This window comes from Crocuta crocuta, unplaced genomic scaffold (assembly GCF_008692635.1).
Source record: "Crocuta crocuta isolate KB4526 unplaced genomic scaffold, BGI_CrCroc_1.0 scaffold73, whole genome shotgun sequence".
NCBI classification, from domain to species: Eukaryota; Metazoa; Chordata; class Mammalia; order Carnivora; family Hyaenidae; genus Crocuta; species Crocuta crocuta.
In genome coordinates, this window is record NW_027529443.1 from 6,556,081 (window position 1) to 6,573,463 (window position 17,383).

At 49.4% G+C, this 17,383-nt stretch overlaps 1 protein-coding gene across 1 annotated transcript in view; it reads right to left on the reverse strand.

Moving 5' to 3' along the window:
* Nucleotides 1-17,383, reverse strand: part of VWA3A (von Willebrand factor A domain containing 3A) — a 62,379-nt gene that overhangs the window by 6,231 nt on the left and 38,765 nt on the right. The window contains exons 18-27 of the mRNA XM_077760516.1: nt 16,636-16,710; nt 16,345-16,489; nt 15,503-15,698; nt 12,132-12,202; nt 8,371-8,523; nt 6,730-6,820; nt 5,682-5,801; nt 5,065-5,162; nt 4,094-4,231; nt 2,717-2,825 (exon numbers count right to left, since the gene is read on the reverse strand). Coding sequence (XP_077616642.1) covers nt 2,717-2,825; nt 4,094-4,231; nt 5,065-5,162; nt 5,682-5,801; nt 6,730-6,820; nt 8,371-8,523; nt 12,132-12,202; nt 15,503-15,698; nt 16,345-16,489; nt 16,636-16,710 — 1,196 coding nt within the window. The remainder of the gene's footprint in view (nt 1-2,716; nt 2,826-4,093; nt 4,232-5,064; nt 5,163-5,681; nt 5,802-6,729; nt 6,821-8,370; nt 8,524-12,131; nt 12,203-15,502; nt 15,699-16,344; nt 16,490-16,635; nt 16,711-17,383) is intronic.

The following is a 17,383-nucleotide window of genomic DNA, read 5'->3' on the forward strand; positions in this document are numbered from 1 at the left end:
CAGAGCCGGTCAGTGGCCTGGGCTTTGGGATGCTGCAGTTTCAGCTGTGTCTTTGCCTGTGCTCTGTGATCACCTGCACAAGGGGTTGTAACTGCTCTGGCCTTGGGTTTCCTCATCCGTACAGTTAAGCGCCTGGACTACGTGGCTTTACAGTATTGTTTGGGGCTGGAAAAGACGTTAGAGAGCACAGAGTCCTTCAGCTGGTCAGCAGAAATCAGCGGAACCTGGTGCTGTGCAAAGTGCAATGGAGGGGGGCGGTGCCTGCCCTCCTGGAGCCGGGAGTTGGGCAGGTTAGACCGACGTTACATCAATAGTTACGGCTCTCCGAGGGTTATGACAGAGTCCGTAATGGGAAGAATCTCAGTTCGATGGGTGAGCTACCACCATAGGATAAGCAGCAGCTAGCGGAGGAAGAGGTGGAGGAGTGGAAGAAACAGCCTGGGAAAGCCTGGACGAAGAAGAGCATAGTGTGCCCAAGGACAGAGAGAAAGGCTGTGTAAGGAATCCGGAGGACTGGGATGGAGAGACTCACAGGGAGGAGACGGCAAGAGGTAAAGCTGGTGAGGGTAGGAAAGGATTTGGGATTTATCCCTAGGGATAAACAGAGAGGGCTGGGGACTTGCCAGGGCCACACAGACTGGCGGTGGCCACTGAGAAACCCACGTCCTCCAACCCACACTTTAGTCAGACAACCACTAACCCAAGCCCTTCTGGTTTCAGGAGGCTAAATACAGAAGTGACCCAGGGGAAAGCGGAAGAACAGAACACGACACATCCAGTGTTCTCGAATCACGCCTCAGGGACATTCCTGGAAGCAGCTGGAGCAAAAATGGAAAAACTGCCACAGCAAAGATGGGCTGCTCTCCAAGAAAAGACGGAGAGAGCTGGCTGGACCCACTGAGGAATCTTCCGGGACTCATCTGCGGTGTTCTCTGGCAATGCTCACGTCAACATGACAAGAGAGGGGCCATCCTGAGGCATGGGAGACGTTCCATGAGGGTGGCCGGCCAGCTGTCGAGGAAACTCCAACCACAAACGGCCGGCTGATCTGTCTTAGGAACCAGATGGTGGAAACAGTGCAAGCCACCAAGCCCTGTCGCTTTTACGTCCCGCATCTCTCGGACTGCCTTCCATCCATCTTCACCATCCCCACCTCTTCCAGCTAGCCTTATGTTTCACCTGGGCTATTGCAAGTTCCCCTGATTCCTCTCCATCCCCTCAACGATTTATATTCCATGCAGAACCAGGGGCATTATTGCCAATGCTAACTTGATCATTTTCCCCTTACTTAAAACATTTAGTGGCTTCAATTGCTCTTAGGATAAAAGACAGTCTAGGCATGGCCTTGTCTCTCTGGGATGGTCTCACTCTTACTCTCCCTCACTCTCAGCCACAAGGGCTTCCCTTTGGTCCTTATACTCAGCATCTCCCCAGCCCCCAGCACCTCAGACATGCCTGTCCTTTTTCTCTTTGCCCAGGTAACATCTATTCATTCACTCTTCAGATGGTGGCTCAGATATCACCTCCTCCGGGAAGCCCCCTGTGATATTTCTATCCAGGTCCATTGCCCCTCTTAGAGGCTCTCACTGCACCATGCCCATCTCCTCCCTACACATCTCTGCTGTGACATTAGACTCATTTGTGAGACTCTCTGGTTAACGTCTATCTCCTAGACCATATGCTCCATGAGCTCAGGGACCGTGTTGGGTGTTGCCTTCCACCATCTCCCCAGCACCTGGCGGGAGAGCAACACACATTTGTTGAATAATGAACGAGTGAATAAGTGAAGTAGCCCTGAGTTTTGAAGTGTTGGCGGTGTTTTGAAGTATTAGGTGGCGCTGCAGTGGCGGCATCGCTGATCTTCACACCCTTCCCAGCAGCAAATGTGCACTGCGATTAGAGAGAAGCACACAACCTCTTTGCCCCATGGCAGCCTCTGACGTGAAAACTACACGTGGAGCTGGCAGCGCCCTCCAGAGGCTTTGGAAGCCAGCAGTCATCACTATACCCCATGGCACGTGGTCTGTTTTACCAGGTTCTACTGCAGAGGATTGGATCTAGTGAATCTGTACAGGACTCTGAGGGGCCCCCACAGGGACCTATATATAAAAGGTCCCTCTCTCCTTCCTCCTGCTGTCCCAGGAACCCTCCAGGCCCTAAAGCCTAAACACTCTCCTGTCCAGCTCCAACTATCCGCCTGGCCTCTTGGACTTGATACTTCTGCCCATCTCTTGATCTCTAGTCCACCCTCCTCTAGGGTGTGAGCCTGGCTCTCCTGGGCCAGGCCTGCTGTTTGCCTGCCCTGGAGGGATCTTGGGTGCCCTTTGTAAAGAAGAACAGGGGATTCTTCTCTGTCTGGACCCCCTCTCATTTCTGCTTCCTAGACAAGTTCTATGGCGTCCAATCGATATTGAATTGAGCCTCTTGAGAGCAAGCCCCTCCGTCACATCCAGGAAGACAAGGTTGGGGACATGGCCTTGCAGGGTGGGGCTGCACAGGCCTGGGTCCCACTGGCCCATGTTCCACCTCCCTGTCATCCAGCACCTTGCCTGAAATGGCACCTAGGAACCGAGAAATCAAGTTGTACCTGGATGACCCTCCTGGCCTCATCCTTGATCTGTGTACCTGGTCTGGAAAGGACTGATCCTCGTCCCTGGGGTTGACCTTGCACTTTGCCTCATGCCCCTCCACCCTCCGGGACAGTAGGCAGGCTCACCAGACAGCAGCCACTGCAGCCTCTGGACGTAGCGCCTCATCACCTTCTCCAGACATGTGATGTATGCTTCCATTTCCCTGGGTGTCCACTGGATATGTCTCACTACCCCCTGGATTAAGACAAGTCAAGGCAAACTTTGCCCCATCAGCTATTTCTTCATATCCCCATCACCTCCTTTAATAGTTTAGTCGGTTGTGGTTAATAATTTCGAAAACGTCTATTAGGCATATATATTTGCTTAAAAGGCTTTTTTCTTTTATCGAACTACTAGGCAAATGCAGTCACTGAAATAATAAAAAAAAATAGCATCTCTAAATTTTAAATTAGAAAACTCTTAATGGTAGAATGGGAAGTCCATAAAAGTCAAACTAAAAGAGGACCTCAGATGGAGAAGGAGATGGCGTGATAAAACTCCCATAAAATCCTTCTGGTGAATAATTTTGCATTTGGTGGCTACTTTTGGCTTTCTAGTTTCCCCTAACATCAATAACGTCATATAAAATGGCAAGGATAGAAAATGGGGTCTTCTAAAAAAAAAAAAAAACCCCAGCATGATTCATTTTTCATTTGTACTAAATTTACTTGTTCCAGTATCAAAGCAATGAAAAAAAATTATCCCCAAACTAAAAACTAGAGAACACTGTCACCTCCCCCAGGGGGAGGAGGGAACCTGCTGGTGCTCCCCACCTTAACAGAATCATGAGCAGTATTGGGGTATGGAGTTTTGCTGAGTTCTTCAGCCACTGCCCTATTCTCAGCAACTGTATATTTTTTTAATTTTTATTTGAGAGAGAGAGAGAGCAGGGAGCAGAGGGAGAAGGAGAGAGAGAAAATCTTAAGCTCCATGAGGTGCTTGATCCCAAGACCCTGGGAACATGCCCTGAGATGACCTGGGATCATGATCAGAACCCAAATCAAGAGTCAACTGAGCCACCCAGGCGCCTACTCAGCAACTCTTTTTTTTTTTTTTAATGTTTTTTATTTATTTCTAGGAGAGAGAGAGAGAGACAGCGCGAACAGGGGAGGGTCAGAGAGAGAGGGAGTCACAGACTCTGAAACAGGCTCCAGGCTCCGAGCTGGCAGTCAGCACAGAGCCCGACGCGGGGCTCGAACCCACGAACCGCGAGATCATGACCTAAGCGAAAGTCGGACGCTTAACCGACTAAGCCACCCAGGCGCCCCAGGGTTTGACTTTTCTAACAACATGATCTGCATCCCTATTTGCGAGAACAGTCCCGAGTCGTGGATAGGAGCAGGAAGAGAAGCCGCGGCTCGGACGTTCACGTCGAGTTCTCCCCGACACATTGTGCCATTTGTGGCTGATCACAGGCAGGAGGCCGGAGAAAGGCAACAATAGCAACAAAAACCATGACTTACATTGATCTCTATGCTGGGCAGGATGTTGCAGTATTTGGCTGACGCCAGTCCCTGGACCGACTTCTGATGAGTGCATCTGGGACCGATGTATCTGGAGATTTCCATCCTCAGTTTTTTTAGCCCATAATTTGCTACCCACTTCAGAATAAAAGAAAAAACTATTACCTTGGGTAATGTAGGCTTAACTGAATGATGGTCTGACTCATCTTTTAAAACATTGTATTTGAAATCTGTCTCGTGTTTGAAGTATGGGGTTTCTGGGTCTTCACAGAATACCCACGCCGTGTGGATTTCCTTCCCCTGTGCGGGGGAGAGATGCGCAAGAAATACTGGGAATGAGGAACCTGCTGCTTCCTAGTCTGGTGGACAGTGTTGCTCTTCCAATATCCATTTCAACTCTCCCACAAAATTTGAGTGGAAAGCCATGATTAGTCTGAAGTTCAGACTCTAAATCGATTAGGAGGAGCTCCGTCCGCTTGTCACAATAAGAGATACAAGAGAGGGCAGGCTCATGACAGTCAAGCATGGCTCCAGGATCAGCCCAATCAGAACCAGCTCACTCTTCTACGGAATCGTTGTGGGAAACAGGATGTTCTGTCTTCAGGATACGAACAAGAAGGGGGATTCGCCCTGTCTGCATCCAAAAGGTTCTGACACTGCTAAGCGCTTTACCCAAAATATACTTTAATTAGTCATCAATCCTAGAAGATATACAACTGGCTTCATTTTACAAATGGGGACACTGAGGTTGGGTGTAGCTAAATGACTTGCCCAAGGCCATCCAGCTAGGAAGCGGCAGACCCGGGTTTCAAACCCAGGTCTGCTTAAACTCTTTCCCCACCTGCCACATGAAGCGGTCATTGTGAGAAGGTGTGTCTCCACTTCCAAGAATGTCCACTTTTCCTACAAGTGGAAGGTTGGTGGAGGAATTATTGCTTGAGGGGTATGTGCAGGCTCCAAGAACTTAATACCTCTTGGCTTGAGCAAACTGCATCCTTCCTGGGCAACTGGATAGAAGAGCTAACCCTTTGTATCTTCCTTCCTTGAGGGTATTTCTTGTAGACTGAGCCTAGGAGAAACAGAGTGAGGTTACTTTAAGCACCTCTCTTCCCTCTCCCCTCTTCTTCCCTCCTCCTTTTGGCTTCATTTTGCATTTAATTTCTCTGTCAATCAAATCAGCTGGAAAATTCCTTAGGCGAAATTTGTTGAAGGGTAGAGGGAGGCTGATAGGGGAATCAGGGGAAGTGTTGAGACCTCCCCTGTCTACACCTCAGTGAATCGTTACTGGGGGATTTGTATCATTTCACAGCAGTCAATGGGGAGAGGGCTAGGGACACAAGAAGGGACACTCATCTCTACTCCCTTCCCAACCAGCCTTAGAGACAAGGACACTGCTTCTGATGGATGATGAGTGGTGCCAAGAATTTGCACGTCCATTTTCCTGGGCTGGGACAGCTGAGTGGTTTGAGGACAGGCCCGCTCTGGAGACACTGCTGCCTGCATCCTGGGGCAGCTGGAGGGGTCTCCCTACCCACGGGGCCTGCTGACCTTACAGTTCTTACAGACATCTGTGTAGCCTCCAACTTACCCACATTATTCCCTGTCTCCGTATAAAACAGTGAGAGAGATGTCTCTGCCTCCCTCCATTTGGTCTTCTTCCTCTGTTCCTTCCTCCCAGCTGTCCCTTCTTTCACTGGCTGAGCTGAAGCTGGAGGAAAATTGACCTGTTGGCTGGAACAGCCTCGTGGGGTCACGTGGTGATACTATCTGCTTGTCTGGGAGACTTGTCAATTTCAGCTATGCTCTGCCTTTGAAATAGGGCTTCAAGATGGCCTTGAGGTCCTCTGGGACTACCCCAAGTCTTCTGGCCTCACCTGGATCGGCAACAGTTAAAGTTGCCGTTTACCAAATACCACCGTGTACCAGGCATGGAGCTAAATGCTTTCTGTAACCTGTCTTGCCTTATCCTCAATGTGCCCCAGTTTATAGTCGAGGCAAGTGGGGCCCAGGGTCAGTAAGGGCAGAGCAAAGATTCTACCCAAGTTTGGTGACTCCACAATTCTGCTCTGAACCATTCGGCTCTGTCTCTGACATTAGAAATAAGATGCATGGGGGCCCCTGGGTGGCTCAGACAGTTAAGTGTCTGACTCTTGATCTCAGCTCGGGTCTTGGTCTCACAGTTTGTGAATTTGAGCCCCACACTGAGCTCTGTGTAGGCAGCACAGAGCCTGCTTGGGATTCTCTCTCCCTCTCTCTCTGCCCCTACCCCACTCGCACTCTCTGTCTTTCTCTCAATAAATAAATAAACTTAAAAAAAAAAGAAATAAGATACATGATCTTGCTTCTATGAGCTAAATACTTAAATAAAAATACTGAGGCCCTGTCATGACCAGCTGGCATTGGTCATTATCCTTAGCCGGTCTGGGCCTAAATTTCTTTATCAGTGAAATGGGGAATAGATTACCTGGCACACAGGATTGATTACTGTAAGCTTTACAGGCGACAATCTTAGCAGAAGAGTGAGCGTGTGATCAAGACTTGTGATCATCAGTCATTCTTGTTACCACTGTAATTAATACTTGTCTCAGCCATGCCCATCCCCTCTCCCCCACCAACCTGAGCACGGCCATGCTTACCTGCTGGGATGCCTGCTTTGTCACTGAGTGGCCGCCGTGTCAGAGCTTCCAAGGGGGAGCTCTTCTCTCTGTCATGGTCGTCTTTAAGGCTCTAGAAAACAGGCCGTCTTTCCTATCAGTGGCCTGTTCTCTGTGGCAGGCCCAGACCACGTGTAGCTTACTCCCATCCCAGGGGCTGTGTTTCTGGAAGGTTCTGTCCACATGGGTGCTGCCCAGATTCAAAGAACTCCACCAGGTTCCATGAGCCGGCCCAGAGACATCGCCTTCCCTGCCTTCCCAAATTTGGGGATGAAACCCCAGTCTCAGCCTGTCCATTGGGAACCTATGTGGGGAAGGGCCTATGGGAATCGATGCCTCTGACATGTTTACCCCATCTCCTGCAACAGATTCAGAGGAGACTGGGTGTTGAGGTGAGACAGTGTGTACGTGTGTGTGTATTTAATAACAAGGAGGGAGGACATGCTAGCATACCCGTGGGATTTGCCAGAACTTTCTTCAGTTACCCACCCTTCTTCCTAGGACTGGGATTTCTGGGCCTCCAGCATGACAAGCAACCATTTGAGTAACTTCTGTGCCCTTTTGGGCATCCAGTTTTAAGGGAGGAGCCCTTCGTTACTGGGCACAAGTGGAATGTGGCCGTGGCTGAAGAGTCACCCAGAGCCCTAGACCAACGAGCTCACCCCATTGGGTGAGCTGCTGTGTAAAAGGCCTGGGTGCTGCTACCCCAGCAGGCCCCCAGCCCTCATTTCAGGAGGCTCTTTAGAGGCGTTGGCACAGCCCAAGCCTCTTCAGGCTGAATCAGCTCGGAAAGCACCAAAGGCCTGAGACACAGCCCCCGAGACTCTGGGGTTTCGTCCCAGAATTTGCGTCTGGGCTGGCTCCGGAACATGCTGGAGGGTTGAATGAGGGTAGAGCCTGTGTGGACAGAACCTCCCAGAAATGCAGCCTCAGGGCTCGGAATAAGCGACACATAATCCAGACGGGTCCCCTTATTCTGCAAATGCACTGTGTTTGCAAGGATCTGTCTGTCAGTGGAACACTGAAGACCTCCAGATACTTGCTGCTTCTGCACACGGCACTGTGGAGTCTGGGTCCTCTGAGGTCCCGCTGATTCCTGCAGGGGTGGAGATTTTAGGCAGGACAGCTTGGACCGGCTATGACGGGAATAAGGCCCTGGCAGGCGCAGGTTCACCTCAGGGTCCTATCAGGTCCTGCTAAGCCTTGGGCAGCAGTACCTCCTGTAGTAGTGGGAGCTCATTAGATACCCTAATACCCTAGTTCCTTTGCCCCGGCAAACCCTCTAGGGTAAGTGCTGCTGCCCTATAGCCATCAGATATAACAGTGGGTGCCAGTCTCACGGAGTCCTTGGCACCCGGCTAGGGATCCAAGCTGAGACAGCCAGACAGAGCCAAAGGTGGGTGGAGAGGAGGCCAGAGATGAGCTGAGAAGCAGATCCCCCAGAGGAGGTGGGGGCTGGAGGTACCCCCAGGATATTGACCACTGAGCACCCTGCCTCCTCCCCCACCCTGCTGGCCTGGGGTCTGGGGGTCTAGGCGGGTCATTTTAAGATCTCGGAAAGACCAAGAGACAAGGTGGCAACGAAGTCCACAGTGTGTTATTAGGGAGGGAGGGGAATCAAACCATTCTGGCCACCGAGGGAGCTGTGGGCTTGAAAGAACAGAGTTTCCTGGGCTGACTTCTTTGCTTGAACACCTTTGGTTTTTCTTTCAAGAGGGCTGAGCTTTTCAGTTCTTTTCCAGACTGGTTCTTCAGGGAGGATACCAGCAAGGCGCACTGCAACAGAGATTGGAGGGTTAGCAACGCCCCAGCCCTGGTGTGCCTCTGAGCAAGGGACAGACAGAGAGTGTGCACACTCACAAAATACACACACACACATACACACATACACCCCACAGAAGAGACTGGGTCCAGTGGGGCTTCTGGATTCCTCTCTCTGTCCCTAGAATGCCTCCTGGGGCCATAAGCATTGTGGATCAGTCCTATTAATTGTTAAGTCCCACGTATGTAGGGCGTGGGATCCCTCAGGCACTGGGCTAGTTTATTCCCCGGGCGTCCCAAATCATCTTGCCAAGAAAGCATGCCAACTATGCTTTTAGGGCAAGTGCTATTTGAAAAAAATATTTTAGAGTTTATTTATTTTTGAGAAAGAGGCAGGGAGGGTCAGAGAGAGAGACAGACACAGAATCGGAAGCAGGCTCCAGGCTCTGAGCTGTCAGCACAGAGCCCAACACAGGGCTCAAACTCATGAACCACAAGATCATGACTTGAGCCGAAGTCAGATGCTAACTGATTGAGCCACCCAGGCTTCCCTAGGTAAGTGCTGTTTTATCCCCACTTTACAGATGAGGAACCCAAAGTTCCATGAGTTCAAGGGATGTGCCCAAGGCCACAGTACTCATATGTAGAGGACCTTCTATTCAAACCCAGGTGGGTCTGGTTCCCAGGCCAGTGGTTTCCATATGTGGACCCAGCATCATCCACAAACGCCCATCAGCTCACCACGTACCCAGTGCTGGTGGAAACGTGGTGGAACACTTGGTTCCCTTTGCCAACACATTTCTCACCTGCCTGAAAGCTTCTCCAGTAATTTTCAAAGCACTGAGACACCATCTGAATGTAAGCAACATCCTGGGAAGGGTGGATTAAACCATCATTGCCCACTAACATTTTGTGAGTGCTCGTCACATGATGAAACAGACTAACTTGCACTTGAGAAGGCATAAACAAAGCATGGAGGAGGGGTCCCCTCAGGGAGGGCAGCTAGGGGAAGCACAGGTGTGCCAGCCCAGGGACAGGGAGGGAAAGGACGTGAGGCTGCGGGCCTGCCCTCCCAGGGGAGCTCACAATGGAGTCAGGAAAATGTTGCCCTGCAAATGGCTGCGATGACAACGTGAGTCAGGCTGAGTGTTCTTCACAGGCTCTTTGTCCCTCCCTACCTTAGCTGTGACCTTCTTCATGCTATCTGTCTACCCCTGTGACTTGCACTGTTCCACATCTGCCTCCAGCCCTTACCTTCTCCCCCTTCTGAACCTCCACTTGTCAGCTCACAGGCCCCACAAACTCACCTTTGTCCTAGGCCCACCCTCCCGCAGCCCCTGTGGGATCCTCTCCTGTTTTTTCTCTCTCTTGATCAGCGGTGCCACCATCTGCCAGGTCCCCCAGCAAGGAACTTGGAAGATCTGAAACCCTGGAATTTCTCTTTCCTCACCTCATATATTCAATTGCCACATATTTGGTCAATTTTTCCTTTTATTTTTATAAATTTATTAACATTTTAAAAAAAATATTTATTTATTTTGAGTGAGAGAGAGAGAGCACACGTGCATACGAGTGGGGGGAGGGGCAGAGAGAAAGAAAGAGAGAGGAAGAGAGAATCCCAAGCAGGCTCCTCGCCATCAGTGCAGAGCCTGACGCACGGCTCAAACTCACAAACCATGAGATCAAGAACTGAGCTGAAATCAAGAGTCGGATGATTAACGGACTGAGCCACCCAGGTGCCCCCAATTTTTCCTTTCAAATGTTCTTATGTCCACTCCCTTATTCTCATTCTTATGGCTCCTGACACAACCTGGCTCCTTTCCACCCCTCTAATCCCACCTAGAACTGCTCGAAGCCATCCTCTGAGGCAGTACCATGTTAGCGAGTCTTGAATGATAAGGAGCAACCTATGGGCCATCTGGGAGGGGATGGAAGGCAGAAGGAAGAGCAAGTGCAGAGGCCCCGAGGTGAGGAATGAGTTTGGGAGTGAGCTCACACATTCAAGGAACTCCAAGGAGGCCAGGATGTTTGACACACAGACCTAAGCCATGACTTCTAGGAAACTCCCAGGCTTCATTCAAAGCCTTGGGTGCCAGTGGACAGGACCTGAGGAGGGAAGCTGATAGGGGTGAGTGGTGTCCCCCAGAAAGATATGTGGAACCTCCAGTACGTGTGCATGTGAACTTCCTTGGAAATCGGGTCTTTGGAGATGTAACAGAGATGTAAGTTAATGAGGTCATAGTGGAGAAAGGTGGGCCCTTAATCCCATAGGACTGGAATCCCCACAGGAGGAGGAGAGATGCAGACACACAGAGAGGGGACCCATGTGAAGATGGAGGCAGAGATGGGAACTGTTCTGCCACAAGCCAAAGAATGCCAAGGAGTGCTGGTGACAAGGACTCTCTCCTTGACTATACCTTAGCTGTGCTCCTGGAGCCCTCTTCTCAACCAGGCCTTGACTTTGGCCTAGTAAACCCAGTTTTAGTAAAGAATCCTGTTAAGCCCTTTGTGCAAGAATCCCCCTACCCTTGATATCTAATTAAGTTCCTCATAGTAAATTTCCATCACCTAACCCTTTCCCTCTGCTCATTGGCTATAAATCCCCACATATCTTTGTATTCAGAACTGAGTTCAATTTCTCTGTTACTGGATAAAGTCTTTCTTGTCATCTTTTTTGAGGTTTATTTATTTTTGAGAGAGAGAGAGAGAGAAAGAGAGAGAGAGAGAGTGTGTGTGTGTGTGTGTGTGTGTGTGTGTGTGTGTGTGTGTGAGTCGGGGAGAAGCAGAGAGAGAGGGGAAAATGAGAATCCCAAGCAGGCCCCACACTCAGCATGGAGCCTGACTGAGGTAGAGCTTGACCCCACAACCGCAAGATCATGACCTGAGCTGATATCAAGAGTTGGACACTGAACCAACTGAGCCACCCAGGCACCCTTCTTCCTTGCCATTTTTGACAAGCATCCAGTGCAACTGACAGAGTGCAAGCAGGAGAGGGGAGGAGAGAGAGGGAGACACAGAATCTGAAGCAGGCTCCAGGCTCTGAGCAGTCAGCACAGAACCTGACGCGGGGCTCGAACCCACAATCCCATGAGATTATGACCTGAGCTAAAGTCTGAGGCTTAACCAACTGAGCCACCCACATGCCTCCTGTGCAATTTTTTAAATTTTTTAAATGTTTTATTTATTTCTGAGAGAGAGAGAGAGACAGCGTGAGCAGGGGAGGGTCAGATAGAGAGGGAGATACAGAATCTGAAACAGGCTCCAGGCTCTGAGCTAGCTGTCAGCACAGAGCCCGACACGGGGCTCGAACCCATGAACCATGAGATCATGACCTGAGCCAAAGTTGGACGCTTAACCGACTGAGCCACCCAGGCGCCCCTCCTGTGCAATTTTTTAAACACTAACCAGCACTGGCAGCTAGGAAGGGCTAAGGAGGGATTCTACTCAGAGCCCTCAGAAGGAGCTCTGGTCTTTCTGACACCTTAATTGCAGACGTCTAGCCTCTGAAACAGTAAGAGAATAAACGTCTATTGTTTTAAGCTGCCTAATTTGTGGCACTTTATATGGCAGCCCCAGGACATGAATAGAGAAGGGCAGTCGTTTGCCCCACATGAAAAGCGTACCTTTTGGGAATAGTTGAGAGCCTTTTCCATCTCAGACACGATGGCATTGATGTCATCGCTTTCATAAATACCTGGAAACAAGGCACATTGTGAGCACGGAGGAGGGGTGTAGATCCTGGTGAGTGTCCATATCTACATACGTGAGGGCTATGTGGAGGTGACCTGAGCCCGAGGGGTGGGGAGGGGTCCTGATGGGCTTCATGGACCAGGTCCCTGCTCCCTCCCTGCCCCATCCAGTGGTGAAGGGGATGGGCAGGTAGGGTGAAGCTACCAGCAGTGGGGTGCATCCAGCTGACTGCTTTCACCCAGGGGAAGGATGGGTTAGGAGCGATGGTCCTGCTATGGCAATAACTAAAAAGATCCACCTTGGGATTAAACTATCTAGTGTCTGTAGTGAATACTGGTGACTTATTTGAGAGGGATTGGAATGTAATGACTAAGACAGCCTCTGAAGTTGGCCTGCCTAGGTTCAACTCCTGGTTCTACCACTTACTACCCATGTGATTTTGGGTTCTCTGTCTCAGCTTTCCCAGCTGTAAAATAGAGATAATAGTAACTACTTCATAGGGTTATTGTGAGGAATGAAGAAGTAACTTCTTCATTCTGGAACTGCGTCTGCCATATGATAACTATCCTAGAAGTGTGTGCTATTATTAGTAATAATCACCAACAATAACTTCTATGTATACACCCAGCGCTTTTCATGGAAAGAGCTGGGAAACAGGGCCCCAGGGTTCCAGCCCCAGCTATATGTCACTGATTTTGTACCACAGGTAACTCATGTCCTCAGAAATCATTTCTTCATTTGTAAACCAGAGAGGGTGGAATATACTAGTGTGTCCTGAACCTCAATCGCTCCCGTATTCCTGTCATGATTTTGCCTTATCTGCATACAACCCCAACCATTATCTACTTAATATATATTTTATCAATTCACTTTTGTTTACTTAAAAGTATACATATGCCTATAATATAATTCAGATATATATTATTGACATAATATATTACATAAAATGACATTATAGTAGTTTCATGTATACAACAAAATGATTGGATATTTGTATATACTGTCAAATGATCACCATAATGTCTATCTAACATACTTAAAAGTATATTTTAAAAAAGAAAATTTAGGGGCGCCTGGGTGGCTTAGTCGGTTAAGCTTCCGACTTTCGCTTAGGTCATGATCTCGCGGTTCGTGGGTTCGAGCCCCGCGTCGGGCTCTGTGCTGACTGCCAGCTCAGGGCCTGGAGCCTGTTTCGGAGTCTGTGACTCCTTCTCTCTCTGACCCTCTCCTGCTCATGCTGTCTCTCTCTCTCTCTCTCTCCTAGAAATAAATAAAAAACATTAAAAAAGTTTAAAAAAAATAAAAAAAATAAAAATAAAAATAAAAAAGAAAATTTATGGGCAGCTGGGTGGTTCAGTTGGTTAAGTGTCCAGCTCCTGATTTTGGCTCAGGTCATGGTCTCACAGTTCGTGAGATTGAGCCCTACATCAGGCTCTGTGCTGACAGCCCAAAGCCTGTTTGGGATTCTCACTCTCTCTGTCCCTCCCCAACTTGAGTGCACGCACGCGTTCTCTCTCTCAAAATGACTAAATAAAACTTAAAAAAAAAAAAAAAGGAGAAAATTTATGTCACTTCAGACCACAGAAAGTTAGCATTTTTGGTAAGTTTATTTATTTATTTTTAACTAGGCTGTATGCCCAATGTGGGGTTTTGACTCATGCCACGGAAATTAAGAGTTGCGTGCTCTACTGACTGAACCAGGGAGACATCCCAGACAGTTAGTACTTTTTTTTAAAGTTTATTTATTTATTTTTCAGAGAAAGAGAAAGTGCAAGTGGGGAAGGGGCACAGAAAGAGCGAGAGGGAGAGTCCCAAGCAGGCTCCATGCTGTCAGCACAGAGCCCTACATGGGGCTCAATCCCACAAACAGTGAGATCATGACCTGAGCCGAAATCAAGAGTTGGAAGCTCAACCAACTGAGCCACACTGGTGCCCCAACAATTTCTTTCACTGTGATTGTGTAGGGGGTCAGAATATGCATGCCATCCCAAAATATGCAACTTTGGCATAAGGATTATTTTGAGCTGAAGACAGTTGAGAAACAGTGAAAAAGTTCTCTACCTTCCTCCCTCCTTCAGAGCAGGATGCAAATTTCCATTTTAGGGTGTCTCCCTCTGCCAGGAGGAGGAGGAAGAGCATGGGAGACAACAAGCCTTATGAAAACAACCCTGACCTTCCCCTTAGTTCCCTCCCTGTTTGCCTTCCCACAGTCTGGTCTACCACTCCTAACAGCCTAACCCCCTTTCCTCTGACTTGTCACTTCTTTACAAATGTCTTGTCCTTGGTTAAGACCCTATATAGGCCTTAACACATTTTTAAGTCAGGGCACCTTGTGTCAGTAGGAAGATCATGCGACTCTTGATTTCAGGGTCATGAGTTCGATCCCCACACTGGGCGTAGAACTTACTTAAAAATAAATCACTGGAAACTCCCCTATGACCCAGCAATAGCACTGCTAGGAATTTACCCAAGGCATACAGGAGTGCTGAGGCATAGGAGCACATGTACCCCAATGTTCATAGCAGCACTCTCAACAACAGCTAAAACATGGAAAGAGCCTAAGTGTCCATCAACGGACGAATGGATCAAGAAGATGTGGTTTATCTATACCATGGAATACTACATGGCAGTGAGAAAGAATGAAGTCTGGCCATGTGTAGCAACATGGATGGACCTTGAGGGTGTTATGCTGAGCGAAATAAGTCAGGCAGAGAAGGACAAATACCATATGTTTGCACGTATAGGAGGATTAGGAGGAACTTAAAGGAGGACCGTGGGGGTGAAGAAGGGGGGAAATAGAGGGGGAGAGGGAGGGAGGCAAACCATTAGAGACTCCTGAATGCTGAAAACAAACTGAGGACTGATGGATGTGGGGGGGAGGGGGGATGGGCATAGAGGAGGACACTTGTGGGGATGAGCACTGAGTGTTATGTGGAAACTAATTTGAGAATAAATTATTTGTAAAAAAAATAATAAATGAATCACTGAATAAGCAAATAAAATGTTTGTAAGTAGGTTTGCTTTTTTCCTTTTTTCCTCTAAAAATTGTGATAAAGTAGGCTTCACATGAAATGTATCATTTTAACCATGTTTTCAGTGTACAGCTCAGTGGCGTTAAGCATGTTCATACCGTCCTGCGGTCCTCACGACCATCCGCCTCTAGGACAGGAATTCTACTCTTTCAAATGTGAGTTTCACATGCCCTTCTTCTGGAACACATCTATAGCGTGGGGAGCTACGCTGGTACCGAGACAACTTTCTGGAAGGAAAGAGGTGGAGGGCCCGCCAACGCTCGCTCACGCACCTGTGTCTCCAAACCAGTGGAAGCGCCCAGCGGTGGCCCGGGTGACCTCCCGGTAGGCGGCGGCCGTGTCGCTGCGGCTGGCATAGCAGGCAGGGGGCGTGCTGTCCATCTGGGGCTCGCCCACGTAGAAGAGACACACGTTCAGCTGGAGGCTGCAGCCCCCACAGGCCTCAGCCATGTAGGCGCTGAGCATGGGCTGCAGGGGGAAAGAGGGCAGCGAGGCCCCAGCTGAGGGCTCCTGCAGCAGCTGGTCTCGGGCCAGTTGACAATAATCCTCTCTCTTCAGGGCCTGCTGTGGGCCTGGTCTAGTACTAGATGCCGGGGACAGAAGGATAACTGCACTTGGGCCACCACATCTCTGTCCTAATAGGGTGAGGCCAGGGGGGTGGACCCGAGAGACCGGCCATGCCACGTGTGGTCTGGGGACCAGAAGCATGCATGTCACCCTGGAGCTCACCAGCAAGGCAGACGCTCAGGTCCCAGGCCAGGCCTTCAGGAACAGGACCTGCATTTTCACAACATCCCCAGGTGATTTTTCTGCACATTAAAATCTACTTTGGGGGGGCCCTGGGAGGCTCAGTCGGTTACGCGTCTGACTCTTGGTTTCGGCCCAGGTCACGATCTCACGGTCCCTGGAGTCTGCTTTGGATTCTCTCTCCCTCTCTCTCTGCCCCTTCCCTGCTCTCCCTCTCTCAAAATAAATAAATAAACTTAAATTTTTAAAAAAATAATAAATAAATAAAATCCAGTTTGGAAAACCATGCTGGAGAAACCCATTGCTAGGCGTCCACCTAGGGGGAGTTGTGGGGTCAGAAAGGCTGCCCAGGATGAGGCCTACCCACCACGTCCTGGTCAGGGATGCCCCCCGTGAAGAGATAGATGCCCTGTGATTGGTGTTTGTCTTTGTCCTTGAAATCCACTTCCACAGCCTTCCGCAGGGCGCCGAGGACGTTCCTGCTGCCCTGACACTGCAGAGTCAGGGCCCACCTGGGAGGCAAGGAGGGCCTTGCTGAGGGGGGCCGGCCACGATACCCCAGAGGGGGAGGCCAGGGATTCTGGTGAGAAGGAGACAGAGAAAACAGCACCGCAAGGGCCACCCTGAGACACAGCAGGTGCCTCTGACAGTCACCTACCGCCAGGCACTCTGCAAGTTTTCGTGGTTCACGGCAGCCATCTCCGGCCTCCAGCTTTCTATTATGCTTCCAAACCTTGATGGGAAAGGAAAGAGGGCGTGTTCTTAAGCAGGAGATACAGCCATTCTACACCCCAGGTCTTTTTGGGGAGTAAAATTCTGACTACACTCAAAAATGCTAGGATGTCCCTGGCCTGGGCCAGCCACAAGATTTCCTTGCTGGTCATGATGTGTCACAGTACATTCCCAGTACGAGCAGAGCTGAGAGGCTCTCAGTGGAGGCACAGAGCAAGAACCAGCTGTGGCCAGACTTCGTTTCTGACACCACCTCCCTTTTCTGGGTGAACTTCCCCCTCCCCCCCACCCCTGAAGGTGGGAATCAATTCCCCCTTTGTAAATTCCCCCAGTACTGATTCAGTCCCACAATTCATTTGTTTCACTCTCTGTCTGCACTATAATTTCTAATTTAAAAAATACACATCATCTCATCTTCCTATGAGGCAGAATTTAAATCCTTGAGAAGAGAGAGGACTGATCGTCCTTCTCAAGGAAAAGGTGTCCCCTCTCTGGCTCAAGATTAAGTCTTGCATCTGATTTTCTGAGACTTGCCCAGAGATACCTCCCTCACCACCCCACCTCTACTCCATTCTTCCCAATTGTCTCTGTGCATGTTTAAGCCTGTCCATTCTTTTTTTTTTTTTTTTTTAATTTTTTTTTTTTTTTTTGAGAGAGAGAGGGAGACAGAATCC